Source organism: Bombina bombina, chromosome 9, assembly GCF_027579735.1.
Source record: "Bombina bombina isolate aBomBom1 chromosome 9, aBomBom1.pri, whole genome shotgun sequence".
In the NCBI taxonomy this organism is placed as follows: Eukaryota; Metazoa; Chordata; class Amphibia; order Anura; family Bombinatoridae; genus Bombina; species Bombina bombina.
This window is the reverse complement of record NC_069507.1, coordinates 100,370,177-100,397,005: the sequence shown is the minus strand read 5'-3', so window position 1 is coordinate 100,397,005 and position 26,829 is coordinate 100,370,177. Positions and strand designations below refer to the sequence as shown.

The 26,829-nt window shown below is 34.2% G+C and overlaps 1 protein-coding gene across 1 annotated transcript in view; it reads left to right on the top strand.

The window, feature by feature from the left end:
- LOC128639982 (ATP-dependent translocase ABCB1-like) overlaps positions 1-26,829 on the top strand; it is a 111,064-nt gene that overhangs the window by 23,776 nt on the left and 60,459 nt on the right. The window contains exons 3-10 of the mRNA XM_053692273.1: positions 2,442-2,544; positions 4,117-4,162; positions 7,923-8,067; positions 13,698-13,773; positions 14,592-14,783; positions 15,938-16,109; positions 19,751-19,875; positions 22,928-23,105. Coding sequence (XP_053548248.1) covers positions 2,442-2,544; positions 4,117-4,162; positions 7,923-8,067; positions 13,698-13,773; positions 14,592-14,783; positions 15,938-16,109; positions 19,751-19,875; positions 22,928-23,105 — 1,037 coding nt within the window. The remainder of the gene's footprint in view (positions 1-2,441; positions 2,545-4,116; positions 4,163-7,922; positions 8,068-13,697; positions 13,774-14,591; positions 14,784-15,937; positions 16,110-19,750; positions 19,876-22,927; positions 23,106-26,829) is intronic.

Sequence of the window (26,829 nt, the reverse complement as noted above, 5' to 3'; positions counted from 1 at the left end):
AAAGTTGCTTAAAATGTCATGCTCTATCTGAATCATGAAAGAATAAATTTGGGTTTAGTGTCCCTTTAAGGGTATGGGGCTAACCCTGTAGCTTGCACACTATCTCTTATTATACCCAGGTGCTGGATTTTGGACTTTATATTCTTTGTCAAAAAGATACCTAGGTAGGTGTCTGTATCACTATACGGCAGGAAATAGTGCTGCCATCTAGTGCTCTTGCAAATAAATATAATTTTGCAAAAATGCTGCCATATTGTACTCCAGACATGTGAACACTCCCGATCTTACGTCTCTGCTTTTCAACAAAGGATACCAAGAGACCAAAAACAAATTGATAATAGATGTAAATTAGAAAGTTGTTTAAAACTGTATGCTCTATCTGAATCATGAAATACAAACATTTTCATGTCTGGTTAATACTTCTAAAACTGGCTATAAAAAGCTATAAAAACATAACCTACAGAAGAAAGTATACGCCCAGTGGTAGGTGGGAGAGATGTACGGCCGAAATAAGATAACGGGCTCAAAATAAGATAACAAAGCATTTGTGTGTATACAGTAATAAGATAAGGGAGGTCTGATCTCCTTGCAAGTTTAGCCTGCTTTAATGAGTTATGGTTTAAAAGAGCAAAACTAGTTATTTTGTATACAAAAAAAGGGACAGTCTACTTGAAAAATGTTATTGTTTAAAAAGATATATAATCCCTTTATTCCCCAGTTTTGAATAGCCCTTTATTCCCCAGTTTTGAATTACCTGTACCTAAGTCCCTGCAGACTGGCCCTTATCTCAGTGCTTTTTGCAATATTGCATTTTAGCCAGTCAGTACTGGATCTTGTATAACCTTTATTATTCTCCATGGGAGTGAGCACAATGTTATCTATATGGCACATGAACTAGCACTGTCTGGCTATATTGCAAGATTTAAAAAGCTAATAAAATGCACTTAGGTAAGGGGCGGCCAAATATAGAGGTTAGAAAGTATATTAATATAACAATGTTGGTTATGCAAAGCAGGGGAATGGGTAGTAATAAAGGTGTTATCTATCTTTTTAAACATAAAAAAATCAAGTAGACTGTCCCTTTAATTTATTCACTGCATTTGGTATCAGAAGTCATTGTAAACACATTAAGGTTAAACCAATTTTACAGTAAACTGCCCCGTTAATTAAATGATGCTGCATAATGTTGCTTAATGATGAAATCCACCGTTACACAAGGCCCTGAGTGGAAGGTTAGGCCCCTTAGGAAAACTGGTTAATCAAGTTGGCTAACATTTTATTGACTGAGATGTTTTCTAAAAATTAGTTCAATGTAGTTAATTAATTGATGATTGTAATTTTTATGTCAGTTACGTTAATTTGATTTTATATTCTGGTATATTTGCGCAGTTTTACAATCTCATGTTTTCAATAAATTATAAAATAAAAAAATAGAGATTTTACATATAATAAAATTGCCTCTGTGTACTAAAAACATGAAATATTTATTTGTGCAAAGCATTGTTACTTTTTGGAAAAAAAAATCCAGCAGAACTATACTTAAAAGGATATAAAACAGTACTTCTTTAGTAATAACAGTTATTACTTTACTTTAGCTTAAAGTAAACATAAAAAGAAACAGATTGTGTTAAAAAAGCAAAACACTTTTATTTATTTTCTTGCAAAATGAGCACTTAGAAATTCTCAGGCTAGCTCCTGCCCACAGCTAAACAAGGAAGTAGACATTGCAAAACTTAAGTTTTAGGTCACATGATTTTTGCAGCAGAAGTCCCATATTGATGATGGGCAATAAACTGACTTGAGTTATTTTATGGTGTCCCCTAGCAATGCTTCAAAAGAAACACTATACCTTTGCCTTCCTGTTGAGGACAGGAAGTAAAGTTAAAAAAAAGGATTTAAAGGTAAACCCTTTTTATAATGATGGATAATACATATTGCAACGCTTTCTATTAAAGGGACATGAAACCCACATTTTTTTTTCTTTTAGGATTTAGAAATAGTATGCAATTCTAAACAACTTTCTAATTTACCGATATTATCTAATTTGCTACATTCTCTTGATATCCTTTACTAAAAAAGCATATCTAGATAGGCTCAATGGCTGCTAATTGGTGGCTGCACATAGATGACTTGTGTAATTGGCTCACCCATGTGCATTGCTATTTCTTCAACAAAGAATATCTAAAGAATGAAGCAACTTTGATAATAAAAGTAAATTGGAATATTGGTTGAAATTGTATTCTCTAACTGAGTCATGGAAGAAACATTTTGAGTTTAGTGTCCCCTTAAGTATAAGCCAATGCTTAGTGCTTTTTTGTTACTACAATGAAGTAGACTGTTTAACATCCCTTTAAAGAAGGCCAAAAAGTGCATTTTTCATAATGTAATTTTAAATGATTTTTATAAATAATTTCTTTAAAAAACTGCTTCTATTACTTTAGATGAATTTCCTGCTAATGTCTATGAGAACCCACACTTTCAAGATGATGAAAAACCTACTGAAAATGGAATGCCTAAGATGACAAAAAAAACACAAAAACCAAAGTAAGTAAACTTTTGATATGAAATTGCATTGATATAATGTCATTAGTCAAGCAGCATTAGTAAACATATTTATGGCCCACCCTATTTACAAGATTTCTTTTCTTTAGATAAACGTTAAAAACCTACAGCAAAATTGTATAGGAACATTTATGTTTATTAGAGATGTGCACAGGAGAACAATTAGTTTCAAAAGATTATTTTTAGATTTTCCCAAAGTTTCGTTTGGTTTGATTTTGTTTATGCCAACATTTATTTGGCCAAATATTGGATTTTGATTCATGACTGTTATTTCCAATGGGAACAGCAAATATATACAACTAATTTTAACAAATATCTTACATTATAAAATTGTATCTATTAAAAGAACCCATCTTTCAATGCTAGCAAAACAGACAACTTGCTGATTGAATTTGTCAATGACTAGCTCACAGAGAGAGAGAGAGAGTGAGATATATATATATATATATATATATATATATATATATATATATATATATATATATATAGAGAGAGAGAGAGAGAGAGAGAGAGAGAGAGAGAGAAAGAGAGAGTGAGATATATATATATATATATATATATATATATATATATAGAGAGAGAGAGAGAGAGAGAGGGAGAGAGAGAGACAAAGAGAGAGAGAGAGTGGTATATATATATATATATATATATATATATATATATATAGAGAGAGAGAGAGAGAGAGAGAGAGAGATATGAAATGGTAAAGGGTAGAGAAGCGCACAAGAAGGGGCACTCCTAGTGAAGCCTGTTTACATCAATAGGTAATTAAATAAAAATGCAGTAGAACCACTCACGTGATTTGACCTCACTCGATATGAGGTATAGATAAGACACAGGTTATAGTTGATCTCTCTTTCTGCTCACCACTTTCCACTTCCCATTAGGTCCTTTTGGCTGTAGTATTCACGTCTCTGTGTTTCCCAGTTGTTGTTGTAGATTACTAATCCTTATCCACAATGGGGACCGTGAGGGGGGTATAAGGGCAGAAAGGGGCTAGATACGTGGAATGTGTTTAAAAAGAATCACATTTATTAATACATATATGTATAGACCATTAAAAATACATGTGGAAAACAAGTACAGTCAGCACATCTGACTATGTATACACAATATGCAGCACGAACGAGTAGGGCAGCATTCTGCAATTGTAGCTCACAAATACCCTTCGTTATTTAGCTGCTCAATGTATCACCAATAAGTAAAAGAATCCAAGCCCACTTCCACAACGGACACCAAACAGGCACAATCACACAGTTTATGTGTAATATAAAGTGCTGTGAGGAGCCGGTGAGCAGGAAGTATCGAGCACTACGTGTGGCGGGGGGCGGAGCCTTACGCGTTTCGCAACACGATTGGATGCTTCGTCAGACCTCTGTACAACATATTAGTTCTAATCTTTATATATATATATATAAGGATGCATCATACCTGCTCTGTTAAATTTGACATTTAGGGTAATTATTTACAGCAGAAAAAGGGTTATCAAATCTTAAATGAAAAAACAAACAAAAAAACACTCTGCAATAACGAATTTTCTTATTTACTTTATAGAAAACCACCAAAAGTGAAACCATCCATGGTGGGACTCTTTGAACTGGTTAGTATCTTTGAAGGCAAAATATAACAACATCTGATAATGTTTATAACAGATTAAGTAACTGTTGTTTAAAGGGACATGCAAATTAATATTTTTTTCTTCCACAATTCAGATACAGCATGCAAGTATAAACAAATTTACATTTTAATACTATTATCAAATGTGTTTAATTCTTTTGGTATCCTTTGTAGAAGGAGCAGCAATGCATACTGGGAGATAGCTGAACACATTTGGTAAACCAATCACAAAAGGCATGTAAGTGCAGCTAGGTACTGAGTCTACTTAGGTATGCTTTTCAATAAAGAATACTAAAGGAGCAAAGTAAATTTGATAATAGAAATAAAATGGAAAGTTGTTTAAAACTGCATGCTCTATCTGACCCATGAAATAAAAAATGTGAGTATCATTTCCTTTTAAAGCTGATCACTAGGGATCAGCATGTTAGTATAAATAATATTTTCTTAATACACATTTTGTTTAAAGTTAAATTTCCCAAGCCTGAAAAAGCCAAACCCTGCCACATATCCTTACCTCATTTGCAGTCAGTTATCTTATCATTTTTTCTGGTGCCAAAGAAGAGACATTTTGTTTACACAATGTGTTTACCAGACAGGGATTGCTGCTTCGTAGGCCCGTTGTTTCAAACGTGCTGAAATTATAGTTAATTAACAGCGGTCTTAAGACCACTGCTCCTTAACTTTTCCGCCACTAAAAAGGTCAAATCAGGATGATTAACAGCCCATGCTAGAAGCGATAGGCCACCAGCAAGCAAGCGGTGGCATTGCACAAGCATTGTTGGTGCAATGCTTGAGCAATGTTAAATGCGGAGAGCGTATGACGTCCGCTCGCAACAAGGTTGACTCGTGTCAGCCCAAACCAATAGCAAATGGAGCCCAATGACTGTAACAAGCGCAGTTGTCCGCCAATTTTCTTCAATATTCAGAGTCTGTTGATATATTAATCTACTGGAAGAAGGCAGAACAAAAGTATATATAGCTATACATATTATATGTATATACAGGCAGTCCCCGGGTTACAGACATCTGACTTAAGTACAACTCATACTTACAAACAGAGAAAATAGAGCTTTATTGCCAATCCTTCTTTACAGGATAAACCAAAATACTCAAAATCTAATTGTCACAAGGACAGAAAGTGATGTGAAATTTTCTGAACAGGGGCACAGATAGCAAAACAAACTTTTCCCTATGCTTTCCAAAACTAAAAAAATGTTTGGCTAGAGTTTCACCTAAATAAAGTGCCTGTTCCAACTTACATACAAATTCAACTTAAGAACAAACCTACAGAACCTATCTTGTTCGTAACCTGGGGACTACCTGTATATATATATATATAGTAACTAACGGTAGCCCAGCACTCCAACCTCCAGGGTATATCCAATACCTGGGTGTATTTATTTATATATATATATATATATATATATATATATATATATATATATATATATATATTATATAATATATATATATATATATATATATATTATATATATATATATATATACACAAAATATATATATATATATATATATATATACACAACCAATAATAACTATATATATATATATATATATATATATATATACACACAATATATACACAATCAATAATAAGAATAATAACTTTATATATATATAGACAATATACACATACACAACCAATAATAACTATCTAGGTTACTAGGTTACTAGGTTAGACAGAAAAAAATTGAATAAGTCACATGGTATATACTACATATTGTCTGCAAATGCATGGAATGATTAAACAGTTATGGAACTAGATTATATTGCAGCAGTAAAATATAATTGCTAACTGTAACATACCAGTAGGCTTTTATTCTCAAGTAGAAAGAATACTGCTGCAGTAGAATATATTCTTTTAATACAATTTTTTTTATATTATTGTATTGTTTTAAAGCATCTATATACACTATTTGTCTATCATGCACATAAAAGAGCAGCATTTACATTTAAAAAAAAATATTAAAGGGACATTAAAGGCCTTGAGGTTGTTACATAAAATCTTTAGTTATGTGTAATGAAACAACTTCGCAATATATTTTCATTATTTATTTTAACCCCTTTTCATGTAATTTAGCTCTGAAAATTGAGCAATTTATAATTCTCAGAACTTAAAAAGTCCCCTCATGACTTATCCATGCTAACCCTGCAACATATTTATTCCTAATTGGCTTGATCAGAAAACAACTGCAAAACAATTCAGTTTACACTAAATTTATGACCGTGGCTTGCCTTTTGTCTTTGAACTAAAGCCCAGATTGGTTCCTCCAAATAAGGCAAATGGTGGGTGGAGCTTGACTATTGAAAACTAATTGCAGTAAAAAAGCACATTAAAGGGACATGAAACCCATTTTTTTTCCTGTCATGATTTAGAAACAGCGTGTAATTTTAAACACCTTTTCAATTCACTTGTATTATCTAATTTGCTTCATTCTCTTTGTTGAAAAGGATATCTAGATAGGCTCAGTAGCTGCTGATTGGTGGCTACACAAACATGCCTTGTGTGATTGGCTCACCTATGTGCATTGCTTTTTCTTCAACAAAGATATCTAAAGAATGAAGCAAATCAGATAATATAAGTAAATTGGAATGTTGTTTAAAATTGTATTCTCTATCTGAATCATGAAAGTAAAGAATTGGGTTTCATATCCCTTTAATTTGTTTTAAAAATGTTAAGACTTGGCTGATATGTAATTCTATAGTAACACAACAGAAATGTCTTGTAATTATAAGGTGTTTACTCTCCCTTTTAAATAAAAGTTGGTTAAAGGGACAGTGAACTCTAAATGTAATTCTCTATAAAATATTTAGTTCTGCATAAGTAGCGAACTTTGCAATACACTTTAATTTGTGTTACTTACATTTCCTCAATTACCCCTAACAGGCCAGGTTTTTATTATAGCTGAACTAGATCATATGTGAAATAATCAGCTGATGGCTGAGCGCAGGTTAGTTACCATGGATACTGATCAGCTGATTATTTCACCTGTGCTCTAGTTCAGCTATAATGAAAACCTGGCATATTGGGGATACTTAAAGGGACACTGAACCCAATTTTTTCTTTTGTGATTCAGATAAAGCATGCAATTTTAAGCAACTTTCTAATTTACTCCTATTATCAAATTGTCTTTGGTCTCTTGCTATCTTTATTTGAAAAATAAGGTATCTAAGCTTTTTTTTTTTTTTTTTTTTTTTTTGTTCAGCACTCTGGACAGCACTTTTTTATTGGTGGATGAATTTATCCAGCAATCAGCAAGGACAACCCAGGTTGTTCACCAAAAATGGGCTGGCATCTAAACTTACATTCTTGCATTTCAAATAAAGATACCAAGAGAATGAAGAACATTTGATAATAGGAGTAAATTAGAAAGTTGCTTAAAATGTCATGCTCTATCTGAATCACGAAAGAAAAAAATTGGGTTCAGTGTCCCTTTAAGGACCGCGTTTCAGAAACACTGTTTAAAGGAATACTAAACACCTTTAGATTTTTATATGAAAACTCCATAAAAAAAGCTCCTCAACTAAAATGCTGTGGCAAAAAAAACAATACAATACAGGAAGGGAACTTCTTCCATATTGATAAAAATAAATTGCCAAAAGGAACTCCTGCTCCCTATCCCCACATCTCAAATTCCTCCTGCTGGTCTGCATAGAAGGTCAACACAATAGATGGTTATCATTACACCAGTCACTAATGTATTTTTTTCTTTATTTTCCTAGTTAAGCTTTGCCGATTCTTTGGATATTATTTTGATGGTGGTTGGCCTCCTCTGTGCGATAGCCTGTGGCACTGGATTACCAATTATGATTATAGTTTTTGGAGATATGACGGACAGTTTTGTTATGAGTGGTCAAGTGCCAAATGGTACGTAACAGTTTGTTAGCTATTATAAAATTATTTTGTTACTTAAGATGTTTTAAACATCTATCAAGTGCTTAAAGGGACAGTAAAGTCATAGTTAGACTTTCATGATTTAGACAGAGCATACAATTTTAAACAACTTTCCAATTTACTTTTATTATTTAACTTGATTCATTCTCTTGTTATCCTTTGCTGAAAGGTTTATCTAGGTAAGCTCAGGAGCAGCAAAGAACCTATGTTCTAGCTGCTGATTGGTGGCTGCATATATATACGGATTGTCATTGCCTCACCCATGTGTTCAGTTAGAAACCAGTAGTGCATTGCTGCTCCTTCAACAAATAATACCAATATAATGAAACAAATTAGATAATAGAAGTAAATTAGAAATTTGTTTAAAATTGTATTCTCCATTTGAATCATGAATTCATGTCCCTTTAAGTTGCATTCTGCCGCTTCCATAAGCAAAACATATACACTGTTTCTCTTGCATTCACTGAATACTAAGCAAGCTCAAATTACTCTAGAATATTTATGATATCAAGCTAGATAAGCATTCCTCTAGAGACCCCAGTCCCCTTGTAGGGTTATGACAGGAAGTAATGGACACTGCATAAATTAAAGGGACACTAAAGTCAAAATTAAACTTTCATGATTCAGATAGAGCATGGAATTTTAAGTAACTTTCTATTTTACTCCTATTATCACATTTTCCTCATTCTCTTAGTATCTTTATTTGAAAAAGTAGGAATATAAACTTAGTAACCGGTCCATTTTTGGTTCAGAACCTGGGTTGCACTTGCGCATTGGTTGCTAAATGTAGCCACCAATCAGCAAGCACTATCCAGGGTGCTGAACCAAAAATGGGCCGGCTCCTAAGCTTAGATTACTACTTTTTCAAATAAAGATAAAGCTCAGGAACAGCAAAGAACCAAGATTCTAGCTGCTGATTGGTGGCTGCATATATATACCGATTGTCATTGGCTCACCCATGTGTTTCAGTTAGATAATGGAAATAATCTGTTGGCGCTCTACAAATAGCCGATAATAACAATGGAAGTAAAGTGTAAAGTAGTTTAAAATTGTATGTTCTACCTAAATCATGAAAGAAAATGTTTGAGTTTCATGTCCCTTTAAAGAATCATGAAACCCAATTGTTTTCTTTCATGATTCAGATAGAACATACCATTTAAAACAATTTTCCAATTTTCTTCCATTATATAATTTGCTCCATTCTTTTGGTATCCTTTGTTGAAGGAATCTGTTGGCGCTGTACAAATACCTGATGATAATAATAGTAATAATAAAAAGGAGCAGTAATGCACTACTGGGAGGTAGCCAAAAGCTAATGAGAAGGGGCATAGATATGCAGCCACCAGTCAGTAGTTTCTGAACCTAGTAAGTATACTTTTCAACAAAAGACACAAAGGGAACAAAACAAATTAGATAACAGAAGTAAACTGAAAAGTTGTTTAAAATTGTATGCTTTATCTGAATCACGAAAGCAAAACAAATTGGGTTTCATCATGTCCCTTTAATATGGAACTTCTATTTGATATAATACATTTCATAATTTATGGAAGGCTTTGGATTAAAGGGACACTAAACCCCAAAAAAATCTTCATGATTCAGATAGAGAATACAAATTTAAACAACATTACAATTTACTTCTATTATTTATTTTGCTTCATTTTTAAGATATCCTTAGTTGAAGAAAAAGCAATACACATGAGTGAGCCAATCACACGAGGCTTCTATGTGCAGGAACCAATCAGCAGCTACTGAGCCTATCTAGATACGCTTTTCAGCAAAGAATATCAAGAAAATAAAAAAAATTAGATAATAGAAGTAAATTAGAAAATTGTTTAAAATTGCATGCTCTTTCTAAATCATGAAAGAAAAGGTTTCATGTCCCTTTAAGCATGTACAAAATTGAAATGCTACAAATCTTCAAGGACAACAGCCATATATATGTAGATGCCTGTGAGGTTGACAATGTGCCTTGCTGTGAACACAAGCTCATTTTCATAATGCATTTTTCACAGATAAGTTAGTGGGTATTCTATCCATTAACATCCATAGTTGCATGAGGTGCCTAATGTATGAAACCTCAGTCATAAAACCTCCTGCAGAGAAGAATGAAGTACAACCACAACTACTTCAGAAAACACAATTTATGGAAATGTTTGGAATTGTAAAATATTTGTTTTGTTATGGGAAAATAGTCTCACTGGATAGAATGGAAGGTGTCTCTGAGACCTTGTACACACAAACAAGGGCATGACAGAGGCATTCTGGGGGTGTGGTTAACATACACTTAAAGGGACATGAAACCCAAAATATTTATTTTATGATTCGGATAGAGAATACAATTTTAAAAAAAAAAGTTTCCAAATTACTTCTATTATCAAATTTGCTTCATTCTCATGTTATTCTTTGTTGAAGAGATAGTTATTATTATTTATTATTATTCTTTATTTATAAAGCGCCAACAGATTCCACAGCGCTGCCCATGGGTACAACGATAAAAGTACAATGGAGAAACAATTCAATAAAAGACAACATTTTACAGACAAATACAGGGGGAATTGAGGGCCCTATTCCCGTGGGAACTTACAATCTAGATGGGTAGGAGGATGGGAAACAGGAGGTGGGGACTGCAAAGGTGAGAATGATATTAGTGAGGAGATAGAGGGCAACTGTTGGGTAAGTGAAGCTTATTTGTTAATGAGTCGGGTGATAAGCTTCCCTGAACAAAAAGGTCTTTAGGGAACGTTTAAAGTAGGAGAAGTTAGGGGAGAGTCTGACAGCACAAGGAAGTGCGTTCCAGAGGGTTGGTGCCGCACAAGAGAAGTCCTGTAGTCTAGCAAGAGAGGAGGTGATGGTAGAGGATGCAAGGAGCAGGTCATTGTTGGATCTTAGGGGGCGATGAGTGAGGACAGGTAGGGTGGGGCAGCATTGGTGAGGGCTTTGTAGATCAGGGTGAGAATTTGAGGTGGTTTAGCCTGGCAGGTGCATTTAGGATGAATTGAAGGGGAGAGATGCAGGAGAGAGGGAGGCCAGTTAGTAAGTTATTGCAGTAGTCAAGTCGAGACTTGGGGAAAGGCAGCGGACTTGGGGAGATGGGGAGATAGTGGTGCCGCCAACAGCGATGGTTAAAACTTGTTGTTCTATCTGACTCATGAAAGAAAAATGATGAGTTTTATGTCCCTTTTAATGTCAATCGTGCAGAACTCTTAAAGACTCCGCTTTTCGGTAGTGAGAGACTTGCTTATGTTTGTAGACTAATTTTAATGAGGAAGTGTTTTATTATTTTAATTTATTTTATGTTTTTAATACATTTTTCATATCATTGTAGAGCTTGTTCTATGTGCCGAGAAGAGGGAGGATCATTTTAGGTCATTTTGCCTGAGCAAAAAGCTTTAGAGCAGACATCCTCAGACGTGGCCCTCCAGAGGTTTTGGAACTACATTTCCCATGATGCTCAGCCAGCATATCAACTGGCTTAGCATCATGGGAAATATAGTTCCAAAATCTCTGGAGGGCCAAGTTTGAGGCTGTCTGCTTTAGATGATCACGCCCTAAGATATCACAAAACTATTCAATCAATTCACTTCAAATTTGGCAATTTTAAAGCTATTATGAATATCAAATGCTAAATGTTAGCTTAGTGAAATGTTCCACTGCAAAATTACAGACATTTAAAATAATTAGGTTTTAAAATAGAAACTGAATTCAAACTATAAATAAATATATACATTGGAGGTTAGCGAAATGATTTTACTGCCTCCTTTCTTTTTCATGCAATTTAAAGGGACACTATACACAAATTTTCATATAACTGCATGTAATAGACACTACTATAAAGAATAATATGCACAGATACTGATCTAAAATCCAGTATAAAACTGTTTAAAAACTTACTTAGAAGCTCCCAGTTTAGCTCTGTTAAAAAGGTAGCTGGAACACCCACTGCAAGTGGGAAATAGCAGACACTCCCCCACTTCCCCTTCCTTTGCATTTGAAAAGACAGTTTAAACAAATAGAATTAACCTGGAGTAGGCATACATCAGTATTCTCCTAAAACTTTGGGGCTTGGTTAGGAGTCTTAAAATCAGAGCAATGTTATTTAAAAATAAGCAAAACTATACATTTAAAAACAAAACAAACAAAAAAAAACCTGTATAGGCTTTATAAATGTATCATCTACAAAACATTTACGCAAAGAAAAATCTAGTGTATAATGTCCCTTTAAATTTGAAACTTTTAAAGTTTTCTAATTTTGAGAATTGGTGGTGCAAATGGGAGACTTCACAAGCCCATGCTTTTTACAATCCATCTCTATAAAAACTGCCAAACAATAAAGACTTTGCTATCTGTGTTATGTCCAGATTGGCTACCTCAAATAAGACAAGTGGTTGGTGGATTTTGGCTATTGAAACACGTCAGCAAACAAGGTGATAGTGCATTCAAGACTGTAGAAAAAAAATCTTATTTTTGCAATCAAATGCAAATCATAATTTATGCATACATACATACTTAATTTTTTAAAGGGACAAAAAATAAATAAAATGTTTTTCATGATTTTGATAGAACATACAGTTTTTATCAACTTTCTAATTGACTTCTATTATACAATTTGCTTCATTCTCTTGTTATCCTTTGCTGAAGGAACAACATTGCACTACTGGCAGCCAGATGAACACATCTAGTTAGCAAATCACAAGAGACAAATGTGCAGGCACCAATCAGCAGCTAGCTCCCACTAGTGTAGGGTATGTGTGTATTCATTTGCACATTTGAAAATAGAAGTGAATTTAAAAGTGTCTTAAAATAACATTCTCTATCTGAATTATGCTTTTAATATTGGCTTTCTTATCCCTTTAATTATAATAATAATGATTAATTATTATTATCTTTTTTTTTTTTTTTTTTTTTTTAAATGCATTATTGATAGATGTAGTCAAGCCTTAAGAACTTTGTTGATTGCAGACTATTATTAATATGGATTTTCAAGTTATAAATGTTTAGATATTCCAATCTACCATGTGCTTAAAGGGACATGAAACCCAAATTTTTTCTTTCATGATTTAAATAGAACATACAATTTTAAGCAACTTTCCAGTTGACTTCTATGATCAAATTTGCTTAATTCTCTTGGTATCATTTGTTGAAGATGCAACAATGTACTACTGGTTTCTAACGGACCACATGGGTGAGCCTATGACAATCAGTATATATATGCAGCCACCCATCAGCAGCTAGAACCTAGGTTATTTGCTGCTCCTGAGCTTTCCTAGATAAACCCTTCAACAAAGGATAACAAGAGAAGGAAGCAAATTAAATTATAGAAGTAAATTGAAAAGTTGTTTAAAATTGTATGCTCTGTCTAAATCATGAATATCTAATTATGAATTTACTGTCCCTTTAATATTAAATTATATTTGATATAATACATTTAATAATGTATATGAGGCTTTAGATTAAGCTTGTACTGTAGGTATTAGTATCCATTTGAGTAGTGTAATATGTTGGTTTATTTCTTGCCTGAACAATTGTGCATAACTCTGATTACATAATTTATTTATTGCAGCTATATTACTATAAATGTATCTTTGTTTTTTTTTTATTTCTAGTGTCTTTGGTAGCAAATTTTACTGGATGCCTACAAGCAAACATTGGAGGTATGGATATAGAGGCTGAAATGACAAGGTAAGCAAACACTATGAAACCAATTATAATTATAATTCTCTTAAAGGGCCAGTTTACCAAAAACTTTTCTCCCCTTTTAATGTGCTCCTAATGATCCATTTTATCTATTGGAGTGTATTAAATTGTTTACAATTAGCTTGTTTTACCCGTATTTCGGCTTTTGAAATAGCTGATTTAGTATCACAATAAGCCTATGTAAACACAGCCAGCAGAAGACATTTACAATCCTGGTGGGGTGAAGAAGAGATAACTAATAAAATTATAATTTTCCAGTGTTCTCTATATATATCGGGCTTTGGTTTACAGACTAATATAAGATAAGGAAGCATGTGTGTGTACACAAAGTAATAATATAATGAGATCTGATTTTACCTGCAAGCTCAACACAACCAGCTATTTCTTATACACAAATAAACCTGAAAATGCTATTTCTCATACATTTTTATACTCTGCAGCTGGTATAACAAGTAATTGGAAATAAATTAAGGAAAAAACTATTTACAGTATACTATCCCTTTAAATTAGCATTCATGCAGCAAAAGAGTAACATGCAAATAAAATCAACTACTTTGTATGGCACTGAATGGGTGCCTAGCTAAAATAAAAAATAGTAGCAGATTACATTTTTTTCTCTCATTATAGTATATATAGCTGCTTATTGGCTTATCCTGAATAAGCACTTTATAGTTCGACATTGTTTATGGTGGGTTAAAAAATAACAATAAACTGACACAAATACATATACATATTTGCCCTGCAGCATGTTACAAAGTAGTATATAAAATAATAATAATTTATTACTTTTCTCCATTGCACAGATATTCATACTATTATGTTGCCATTGGATGTGCAGTTCTTGTCCTAAGTATTTTTCAAGTGTGGACGTTTTTAGTGTCTGCTACAAGGCAGACTATGAGGATTCGACAGCAATTTTTTAAATCCGTTCTTCACCAGGATATGGCATGGTTCGATTGTACCCAAATTGGAACTCTGAACACAAGACTTACTGAGTAAGAATCTACCATTCAATACGTTTACCTCTAAAAGCAAAAAAGAACAGTATTCTTCAAAGAAAACATTTTTGAAATATTTTTTAAAATGTGAAAGGAACAGTCTTCTACGGAATTTTAATTGTTTAAAAAGATAGATAATCCCTTTATTACCGATTCCCCAGTTTTGCATAACCAACACAGTTATATTAATATACCTTTTACCTATTTCATTGACAATATATTGCTTAAAATGTGACGGAAGCACATATGTAAATTTGCTGCAGATTAAGCCTGGGTAATTATACATGAAGATGTTTTGTTTTTGTTTCATAGTGTGATTTTAGTGTTCCATTGTGTGATCTGGAGAAGGGTTCTTCAAACTATGGGTCGGTACCCTTAGTTGGATCGCTACACCATGTTTACTGGGTCGCGGTGTGTGTGTGTGTACCATGTTTACTGGGTCGCGGTGTGTTTGTGTGTGTGTGCATGTTGTATGAGAGTGTGTGTGTGTGCACGTGTGCGGATGTTGTATTAAAATGTGTGTGTGTATTTATAAAGTGTGTGTGTTGTAACCTTTTACAACACTTTAAAGTTTGACTACTATCAGGTATAAAGTATGTACACATTTTAGTCACTTTGACAAAAATTGCAGCTATCTTGTTGTATATTACTTCAGAGATTTTCAGACCAAGCATAAAAATAGGGCCACAAGGTATGTGGTATCATGGTACTGGGTCTTGAGGGGGAAAAAACTTTGAAGAACCCTGATCTAGAGAACGGACCTAAATAATGTGCCACACTGTCTCATATAGTGTGATTTGACAGCTTTACGCTTATCATTTGATGCTTCTTTAGAGAATCAACTCTCTCCATTTCCTATATTCTGTAACTGGGTAAATTCACTATAGTATGATTGTTCTTTCTGTATCTTACTAAATTAGTTCCGTAATTTAATGAAGAAACATGATTATTTTCTAATTTGATAAGATCCATTCATCTTCTAGTGAGTTCATGAAGCAAACAAATACCAAGAAGTGTTATATACTTTATAAAAAGTTTGATTATACAGTTTGTTTGTACTAGTTTTGATACATTAAACTTAACAGTAACAAAAACATTGCAATAAGCAGCCATACTATCAATAACACTTTTCTGTTTGTTCCTTTGTTTAGAGATATAAACACAATACACGAAGGTCTCGGAGACAAGATAGCTATATTTGTTCAAAATCTTTCCCAATTTCTAACTGGCATTATTATAGGATTTGTATATGGCTGGAAGCTGACATTAGTCATTTTGTCAGTAAGTCCTCTCCTTGGCATATCAGTGATGATTTGGTCCAAAGTAAGTAATACATAATGTTATAAGTGTTTAATGAGTGAAGTTATCAAAACTGCTTTATGTCTTTTTTTACAAAAGGGTGGGATTAGTACAACAGTCTTCAAAATATGTAGTACAACTTTTGTTTCATATACAGTGACACGCATTTTCTTTCAAAGATTTAGACTCTCTATATCAGTGAAGGTGAACCTTGGCACTCCAGATGTTTCAGAACTACATTTACCATGATGCTAGACTGGACTGCAGAGGGCCTAAGCATCATGGGAATTGTAGTTCTGAAACATCTAGAGTGCCAAGTTTCGCCATCCTACTCTATATTATAGATTTTTTGTGTAATCACGGTTAAAGGGACAATAAACCCCTTGTAAGTACAAGACACTTCTGTTGAGTTTCTATAGAATAACATTTTGGCCAAGTATTAACATTTTTAAAACAAATTAACATTCTTTTTACTGCAATTATTTTTCAGTAGCCAAACTCCACCCACTATTTGCTTTATTTGGAGGAGCCAATATGGGCTTTAGACGGCAGAGAACAAGGCTAGCCACTGCCATAAAGTTAGTATAAAGTGCATTGCTTTGCAGTTGTTACCACTTAAAATCAATTAGGGACAGCTATGTAGCAGAGTTAGCCTTGATTAGTCAACAGGGTGAATTTCAATTCAAGAAACTACTCAATTTGTAGGACTAAATTGCAGGAAAAGGGGGAAAATAAATAATTATAAAATAATGCAAAGTTGTTCCATTATGTATAAATAAATATTTTATATACAAATCTCAAGTTGTTTACTGTCCCTTTAAACAAATATAACCACTGTGCTATTTATATTTTAATTGGCAAAAAACATTAAATATTTTCTACCTGTAAGCATTGTCACGTTACTGATAAAGAGGTTAATCACAATCTTGTTTTCAGCAGAAAACGTTTTCTGAATGTGGGCTTTTCTAGAAATCACAATTACTAAATGATTTGACCAATAATAATCCTCAAACATGAAATTGTTTCCTCCAGAAAAGGACACAAAATGGTTATTTGCCTAATTAATCTTGCAATTAATTAAAGGCAAACAAAAGGGGGATTTTGGGGGTTTATCAATTACACAAAAGTTTGAAGTAGAGTTGCCAACTTGGTAGGGTGACCATATTGCCGCGTTAAAAAGGGACATATATGAAAAATACATATGCCAGGGTTCTTATACAAAACATTTCTTTAAACAGCTCTGAAAACAGCCCTGACATATGTATTGTTCATATATGTCCTTTTTTAAAGCAGCAATATGGTCACCCTAGCTTAAATAAGATTATTTAGATCTAGATTACAAGTATAGCACAGTCATTATAGTGTGTAAAACCTTAATTGTGTGAGCTTGGGTTAACTAATGTTCCCTATACTTTCTATCACAAGCGCAAAGTGGAAATTCATGCTTGTTTTTAAAGTTCATGGTTAACTAGAGTGACGATATTGCTGCTTTAAAAAGGAACACATATGAAAAATACACGTCAGGGCTGTTTAAAGAAATGTTTTGAAAATGTTCCATTATAAGATCCCCGACATATGTATTTGTCATGTGTCCCTTTTTAAAGGGGCAATATGGTCACCCTACACCTCGGCCATGTTTTCCTGCACAGTTATGAGTTACACATGCTGCAGGGTGTGTAGGGGGGAACATATATTCCAATACATGTTCCTCCCTGCACTGCCTGCAGCATGTGTATATCTTGACTGACCAGGGAAACATGACTGAGGTGGAAATCCTAGGTTGAAGGGCCTGTATGCTGATAGTGTGCAATCTATCACTTGTGCTCCAAAAAGAAAGAGATATGAGTGTGTCTCTGTAAGGATATGAACAGGTGCATAATCAATTTAATGTCTGTTTGTTGGGTTTTTATACCTCCAGTTTTTATTAGCGTAATTACTTTTAACTTGAATTGATTGATCAGGTAGTTTATCTGTTTGGGGGTTGGTTCCTAGTGTCATGCAATATGGCAGGAGCAATGCCATGCATCCATAAAACAATGTATTGTATGAAAACTTTCTGGGTTACTTGGTAATATGTAAAAAAAAAAAGTGTTGCCGGGAGTTTATCAAGTCATTTAGCTGTGAAAGAGATGCTAAGAATTTGTCATTTTTCGCAAAACCGGCAATAAATAAAGTTCTGCATATAAACAATAAAATGGCTATGTGTGATTGGGACAACACTGAAAGGGCTCATCGGCAGCTGTTAACATGCTGAAAATTAACAAAAGAAGTTAATTTAATTAAGAATGATTAGTGAAATTAAAAGGACCCCGCTCTTTCGTTGGCCCCACTCAGTGGTGAGGTTATGAGATGATATAATGTATATGTTGTTACTAGTTTATGAGAAGTGTTTATGGTATCAGTAGGTCTAATGTTTTGTGTTATTCTTTATATAGGTATCATTGAATGTTGGCACTGGGGTGGGCCAAACAAGGGGCAGGGTATACAGGGGAGGGGAAAAGGGCACTGGGCTTAGGGACCCCACTAATTTATCTTGCACAGATTAAGGACCATTGAGTAAATACAACAAAATTGAATAATTGACAAATCCACAATAAAAAGACAATACAATAGCACTTACTTTGAATTTGAAATTAGCATTAGAATATTTTCTGACAAATTTCAAAGTGAATCCAGTTTTCCCTCCCCCAGTATCATGTGACAGCCATTAACCAATCTCAAAATGCATATACATATATACTATGCATGTTTGCACATGCTCAGTAGGGGCTGGAGCCTAAGGAAGTGTGCTATAAAAAGAATGTGCATGTTTTGATAATGGAAGTATATTGGAATTATTTTTTTTTTTAATTGTATTATCTGAATCATGAAACATTAATTTTGACATTAATGCCCATTTAATGGCAAAAGTGGCACACTTTTTTTAGGAGTAAACTATGCTGTTTATATTTAGGTACAGTAGATCTATTTCAGTTTAATATGTATTATAATTAGACATGTGCATAGCGAAAAAATTCGGTTTGGTTCGGATCGATTCAAATTTTTTTGAATTTCGGTTCGGATCGATTCGAATTCGGAATCAATTCGGTTCGGATTCGGTTTGGATTCATTCGGATTCGAATAAATTTGGCTGGATTCGGTTCGATTCGGTTCGAAAATTGGGAATTTCGGTAAGTGTTAGGTGGGATGTGCTGTGTATTAGACTAGTATTATGTACTGTATATTAGGTGTAACCCATAGCAGAGTGATATAACCTAATATACTGTGCAATACTAGTGTAATCCATGGCCACTCGAATCTACCGAATAAATCCGAATAAATCCGAACTAATTTGGATTTATTCGGTAGATTCGGCACTATTTTAATTAGGAAATTCAAATTGATCCAAATCCCGAATTTAACGAATTCGGCCGAATTTCCGAATCGATCCGAAACGAATCGCACATGTCTAATTATAATACATTACCCCCCCTTTATTCAGTGTGTTAGGATACAGCATTTAATTTTTTGTTAAGCCTAAAAAAATATCACTTATAACAGAAATCTCAAATAATTAATGGTAACTTTTTTTTTTTTTTTTAAACCCAAAGCAAGCTAAACATTTTTATTAGTCTTACTAAGAAAAAGGCTGTTCTAATGTAAAATGTGTTATATTTCTTTTATAGCTTCTTGCTATGTTCACTACAAAAGAATTATTGGCTTATGCCAAAGCAGGCGCAGTGGCAGAGGAAATCCTTACAGCTATACGGACTGTTGTAGCTTTCAATGGACAAGAGAAAGCAATAGCCAAGTAAGTTTGTCACTTTATTTTTTACATAAATTAGAGAGAAATAAAGGGACAGTCTACTTGATTTTTTTGTATTGTTTAAAAAAGACAGAGAAAGCCTTTAGTACCCATTGCCAGCTTTGCCCAACCACAATTGTTATATTAATATTATATATAACGTCTAAAACTCTAAATCTCTGTCTGTTTATAAGCCTGAAGATTGCCTTTAGCTCAGTGAATTGTATTTGCTGTTCACAGCAAGACACTGATAGTTCATGTGTGACATATAGATAACAGTGTGCTCACTCCTGTGGAGTTATGCCTAATTCAGCACTGATTGGCTAAAAGGGAAGTTTGTAAATAGTGCTGGGATAAGAGGGCACTCTGCAGAGGCTTAGATACAAGGTAATTACAAAGGTAAAAAGTGTATTAATATAGCTCTGTTGGTTATGCAAAACTGGGGAATGGGTAATAAAGATGATCTATATTTTTAAACAATAAACATTTTCAAAGTAGACTGTCCCTTTAAAGAAAAAATAGAATGGCGAGACAAGGTGAGGAATGGGGGAGATTGTGGTGGCAACGAGATTGTGGTGGCTAGTAGAGGATGGTTAATGAGATAGAGGAAACTATATATTGGGGCCGATTTATGATGGCCCGAATTGCCCTGTTTCCGTGCGAGCCTGAAGTCTCGCCTGAAACAGCAGTTAAGAAGCAGCGGTCTTAAGACCGCTGCTCCTTAACTGGTCTGCCGCCTCTGAGCGGTGGACAGCAATCAATCCGATCAAATATGATCAGGTTGATTGACACCCCCTGTTAGCTGCCGATTGGCTTCGAATCTGCAAGGGGCGGCATTGCACAAGCAGTTCACCAGAACTCCTTGTGCAATGCTGAATGCGGACAGTGTATGTTGTCCGCATTAAGCGATATCTGTCGGAAAAGCAAGAATGTAAGTTGGTTCACAACCTGGGTTGTTCTTGCTGATTGGTGGTTAAATGCATCCATCATTAAACAAGTGCTGTCCAGTGTTCTGAACCAAAAATTGTCTGTCTCCTTAGCTTAGATGCCTTCTTTTTCAAATAAAGATAGCAAAGGACAAAGAAAAATTGATAATAGGAATAAATTAGAAAGTTGCTTAAAATTGCATGCTCTATCTGAATCATGAAAGACAAAATGTGGGTTTAATATCCCTTTAAGGTTTGAATTGTTGTCCAATCAGCATTCTAGCTACAACAAATGGCGCCTAAAAGGGAGAGCACTGGATGGAGAACAGTTCAAACCATTGGCTCTCAGTAAAATTGACTTTTTTAGAGAGTTTGGTTACTGAGCTGGAGCATACAAGGGGAAAAAGAAATGTGGGATGGATAGGTCATGGACCAGAATATACAATATTCTACATTGTAAGTTCCCACGGGAATAGGGCCCTCAACTCCACCTGTATGTTTTTGTCTTTTAAGTTTTGTATCATCGTTTTATTTAAACAAAATGTACCCATGGACAGCGCTGTAGAATATGTTAGCAGTTTATAAATAAAGTATAATAATAATAATACAGAAATTAACTCTGAGTAGTAAAGTACATAATAGGAGGGGAAAAGAATCATCTCCACCTAGGCTGTCTGGATGTCATAATTTTTTCCTGGTTTTAATTGGTGTATTTTAATAAGTTATGTATAAAATGTGTGGAAATACCAATGTGGGCACTTGGCACCTGTAGTATAAGATTTTGAAAATTGGTGAATTATTTAATGGGATTCTAAGGTTTTTCTTGTTTAATACACTTACATACTTTGTATTGTTATATGTTTACAGCATGTTGCACCACTAGTGGAGATAGCTATGTTGGTAAAATATTTGATGGTTTATAATAAGTCATATATTTCTACTATGAGTATTAAGCTAGCTAGGACAAATGACAAGAAATCTAATGGGAAATGGGAAAAACCCAAGAGAGAAACTAAGGAAGTAGACATGGAAGGAAAATGACAAGAGCAGGACACATCTCAAAAAGAAAAGAAAAGGAACTGTTCGCCTAAGAAAGGGAGGAGATGAAACCCTAAAGGTTTCTTTCATGATTCAGAACCTGGGTTGTTCTTGCTGATAGGTGGATAAATTCACCCACCAATAAACAAGGGCTGTCCAGGGTTCTGAACCAAAAATTGGCTGGCTCCTTAGCTTAGATGCCTTCTTTTTCAAATAAAGATAGCAAGAGAATGAAGAAAAATTGATAATTGGAGTAAATTAGAAAGTTGCTTAAAATTGCATACTCTATCTGAATCATGAAAGAAAAAAAATGTGGGTTCAGTGTCCTTTTAAGCTGCTAATGTCCTCCTGCACCCATGCAGCAGTAACAATAAAAAAGTTATTTTAAAATGACTATTGTTTCTGGTTACTTTGAAATGGCTGCCAAGCTCCTCCCACTGATGACATCATGATCTGGGCTGCAGTTACACACACTGCTGAATAGCCTTGACAGTCTGTTGAATCCAACTAGTGAGCCTTTTATAACTAGTAAAGCCTTTAATGCAGCCCAGATTGTGATGTCATCAGTGGGCAGAGCTTGACAGCCATTTCTAATTGACCAGAAACAATAGTCATTTTAAAATAACTTTTTTAATGTGACTGCTGCATTACATAGAAAGGGTGCAGTAGGATATTTGCAGCTTAATCAAAAGTAAGACTTTAAGATGACTAAGGTGTAGACTGTCCCTTTAGGTTTTACTTTATTGTCCCTTTCATTTGTTGGTTGAGGAAATGCATATAGTATATTTTGGGAATTCTTGCACATGCTCAGTAGAAGCTAGTGAATCAAAAAATGTAAATATAAAAAAACTGTGCACATTTTCTTAATGGAAGTAAATTGGAAAGTTGTTTAAAATAGTTGCTCTATCTGAATCATGAACCGCCTTCATTTGTTTTTTGAAAAATATTAGTGTCATGAAAAGCAAGATTCCAGTTTTTAATTAAAAAAATATCTTCCCTATGGTCTTAGTCACTTAAAATGAATATATATAATATTGCGTGTTACTGTAATGTTCTCTTTTAAACAGTGAATATTTTTTTTTTTTTTTGCAAAGGTACGATGTTAATCTTGAAGATGCCAGAAAAGTTGGCTTCAAAAAATCAGTCACAACAAACTTATCAATGGGAATTTCCCAATTTCTTATCTTTGGAGCATATGCGTTAGCTTTTTGGTATGGAACAAAATTAACCATTGATGAACCAGAAACATACTCAATCGGAACAGTTTTAATTGTAAGTGGAACTTGTTTTGTTTTTTCAGTATTGTGTAGTAATAAAGATATTTTCTTTGTTTTCATTATCTATCTAAACTAAGCTTATTTCAAGTTAACTGCATTACAACTCTGTTTAAAGAGACATAAACCCCCCAAAATTATTTCATGATTTAATTTAAAATTGAACAAAAAAAAACCCATTCCAATTTACTTTTCTTATCAAATTTACTTTGTCCTCTTGTTGTCGTTTGTTGAAAAGCAAGTCGGAAGGTGTGGGAGAGTGCATGTGAATGGATCATTATATGGCAGCAGGTTTATAACTGTTATACATTTGCAAGAACAGTATGTGGCAGCAGTGTTTCCTGTCATGTATTGCTCCAGAATGTGCACACTACCTATCTAGATATCTCTTCAACAAAGAATACCATGAGAATGAAATAAATTTGATAATAGAAGTAAAAAATACTTATTTTTTTTTTAAATTGTATGCTCTGTTTAAATCACGAAAGAAACATTTTTGGATTTCATGTCCCTTCACTTGTGGAACAATGTCACATTTTGGGCAGTTAGCCCCATTTTGGAAGCTCTGTATCACTGTTCTTCAGGCTGTTTTTGTCCCATATTAATAAAAGTAAAACCAAAGACCATCTCAACCCAACTCCGAAAGTTTGGTCCATATTCATGGATCACCCAGCTACACTCAGTTACTGAGACTTCAATCCTAGCCTCATTGTCTCTTAATAAATACATTTTGGGAGGTTAGAGAGAGTTATTAAAGAGACAGTTTACTCAAAAAAATCTCTCCCCTAATTTATTCCCAATGATCCACTTTACCTGCTGGAGTATATTAAATTGTTTACAAGTATTTCCATTATCCTTATAATTGGCATTTGAATTAGTTTATTTAGCCCGTGGTATCCCCACCTATTCTAAATGTTTTTGACCTCAAGGCCAAGCTGTGTTAACAAAGCCAGTAGAAGAAATTACACTCCCAGTGGGTTATAGAAGAGATAAGGTAATAAAATGTTAATTTTTCCATTGTTCTCTCCAAGTATTGGTGATAGGTTTATGGACAGATATAAGATAAAGAAGCAGGTATATGTACACAATGTGATAAAATAATGAGATCTGATTATACCTACAAGCGCAGCCCATTTTATTAGGTTGTGGCTTCAAAAGACAACATCAGCTAATTCATATACACAAATAAGCCTTAAAAAGCAAATCTCATACATTTTATACTCTGCATCTGGTTAAAAAAAAGTAATTGGAAACACATTAAGGGAAAAACTATTTTATAGTATATGTCTTTAAGTATGAATCAGCTACTGTATAATACTGTTTCATTCATATATGCCATGATTCTAAGGTCTGATAGAATGTTGATAGAACCCAATTATGTAACGGTCTCTGGGATGGTGAGATTCTTTACATTTTAAATAACTTTCTACTTTACTTCCATTACCAATTTTGCTTAGTTTTCTTAGTATCATATGAGCTCAGGAGCGTGCACGCGTCTTTAGCCATCAGGCAAGTGTTTGCAAAAATGCTTAAAACAATGTTATACATAGTTGCAAACTCTGCTGTCAGTCTGAAGCATTAAATGACAGTTGTGTTTGAAACTAAGTATAAGATTGCTATAAACATTGTTGCAAACAAGGCTGCCAGATGCACGCCCCCTGAGCTCACCTATGATTAATCTTTAACAAAGGATACGTAGAAAACTAAGCAAAATTGGTAATAGAAGTAAATTGGAAAGTTGTTTAAAATATCATGCTCTATCCAATCCATGTAAGATTAATATTTCCCTGGTGGAATTCTATAAAGTCACATTTTATCCTAAAAACAGGGTGTCCGTCCAGGCTATGCACGAAATTCTATTGGATTCTGCTTTATTTGCTGATATGTTTTAAATATCCTTTATGTACTTACAGTTCAAATAAAAGACCATATTATTTTGCTTTTTGATAACTATTATAAGATATAAAGAAGGTGGGTGAAAATGAGGTTGAATTACCTAATATTTTCTTTCTCTCTTCTGATGAATAACAGACTGAATGCTCAAGAAAAGGATAATGATTAAAAGAGTTTTATGAAAATATAAGATGCCTATCTGTTATAAATTATTTAACTTGCCCTTCTTAAATGTCATCATGACTTGTAGAAGATATAGTTAGTCACTCATTACTAGTCATATAACATAGGAGATTGGTGCACTGTTATTTAGAATACAGAATAACCATTCTCGAAAACTCTATGGGGCCGATTTAACAAGCTCCGTATAGAGCTTGATGCAGCTGTTTCCGTGCGAGCCTTCAGTCTTGCCGGAAACGGGAGTTAAGAAGAAGCAATCTTGAGACCGCTGCTCCTTACTTTGTCCGCCACCTCTGAGGCGGCGAAAAGCAATCTGCCCAATCGAATACGATTATGTTGATTGACACCCCCTGCTAGCGGCCGATTGGCCACGAATCTGCAGGGGGCGGCATTGCACAAGCATTTCTAGTGAAATGCTTGTGCAATGAGAAATGCCGATAGCGTATGCTGCCGGCATTTATCGATGTGCGGCGGACATGATCGCTTCAGCGGATCATGTCCGTCCGCACATTGATAAAGCGTCCCCTATAAGGGGGGAAGTCATAACCTATTGCAAAAGTGTTTCATTAAGGGGAGTACATTGCATTTTCGTATGGGAAATAGATGCATACATTACAAAAACATAACAATTGTATGTAAGTTACACAGGAATAAATTGTATTAACCCTTTGAGTGCTAATGACGGCTCTGAGCCGTCACAGAGTTTCTCACTCTGGTGCTAATGACGGCTCAGAGCCGTCATGAGCACTCTCCCACCTTGAGGGAGATCTGGGGGCTCCTAACAGCTCCTACCACGTGATGTACGGTGACGTCACGCGCAATAACGTGATGACATCACCGTGCAACTTTATTTATACTTAACAATGTTAAGTATAGGAGGAGGGGGCTTGCTGCTTAGAAGCCTGTATCCCAGGCATCTAAGCAGCTACAGACCCCCAAGACCCACTGTTGGAAAGGGAATCGCCTAACCTTTCCAACAGTGTAAGTCTTGGGTGTCTGTAAAAACAATAACAAAAAGTAAAAAAATGTTTTTTTAAAAATTAAATAAATTAAAAAACCTTAGAAAATATTAGCACCCAGGTGGGAAAGTGCTTAGCACTCAAAGGGTTAAATATGACCAGCATAAATCCTAATTTAAAGGGACATTCCAGTCAAAATTGAAATGCACATAGATGAATAACATCTTTGAATATAAACATGTATTTGCAACAATGCTTCTAGTTATCACTGTTTTAGTGAACATTTTTCTCTGCATATGCATGTGAAGCATAGTTAGATATTCTCAGTGAACCAGCATTTTAAATACTGCAGCTGCTCAGAGTACCAGTGGAGCTTGTATCATGTCAGCAATTAACAAATTGAGTCATTACCAGATGTTACAAGCACCTTAAGCTCTCTACACAAGTGCTGTGTTTAAAATGATGTTGCATGGGGCATATTGAAATATACTTTTGAAACAGCTATAGCTTTTATTAGAAGCATTTTTGCTTATACATGTATATTACAAAAATGCTTCTATTCAAAACTAAAATGCATCCATGTGGATTCCAATTTTGTCTGGAATGTCCCTTTAAGTACACTGGATGTGGATAAAAAACACATAGAAATTTGTAGTTAGAAGCACAAAATACAAGGCTTAATTGTTGTTT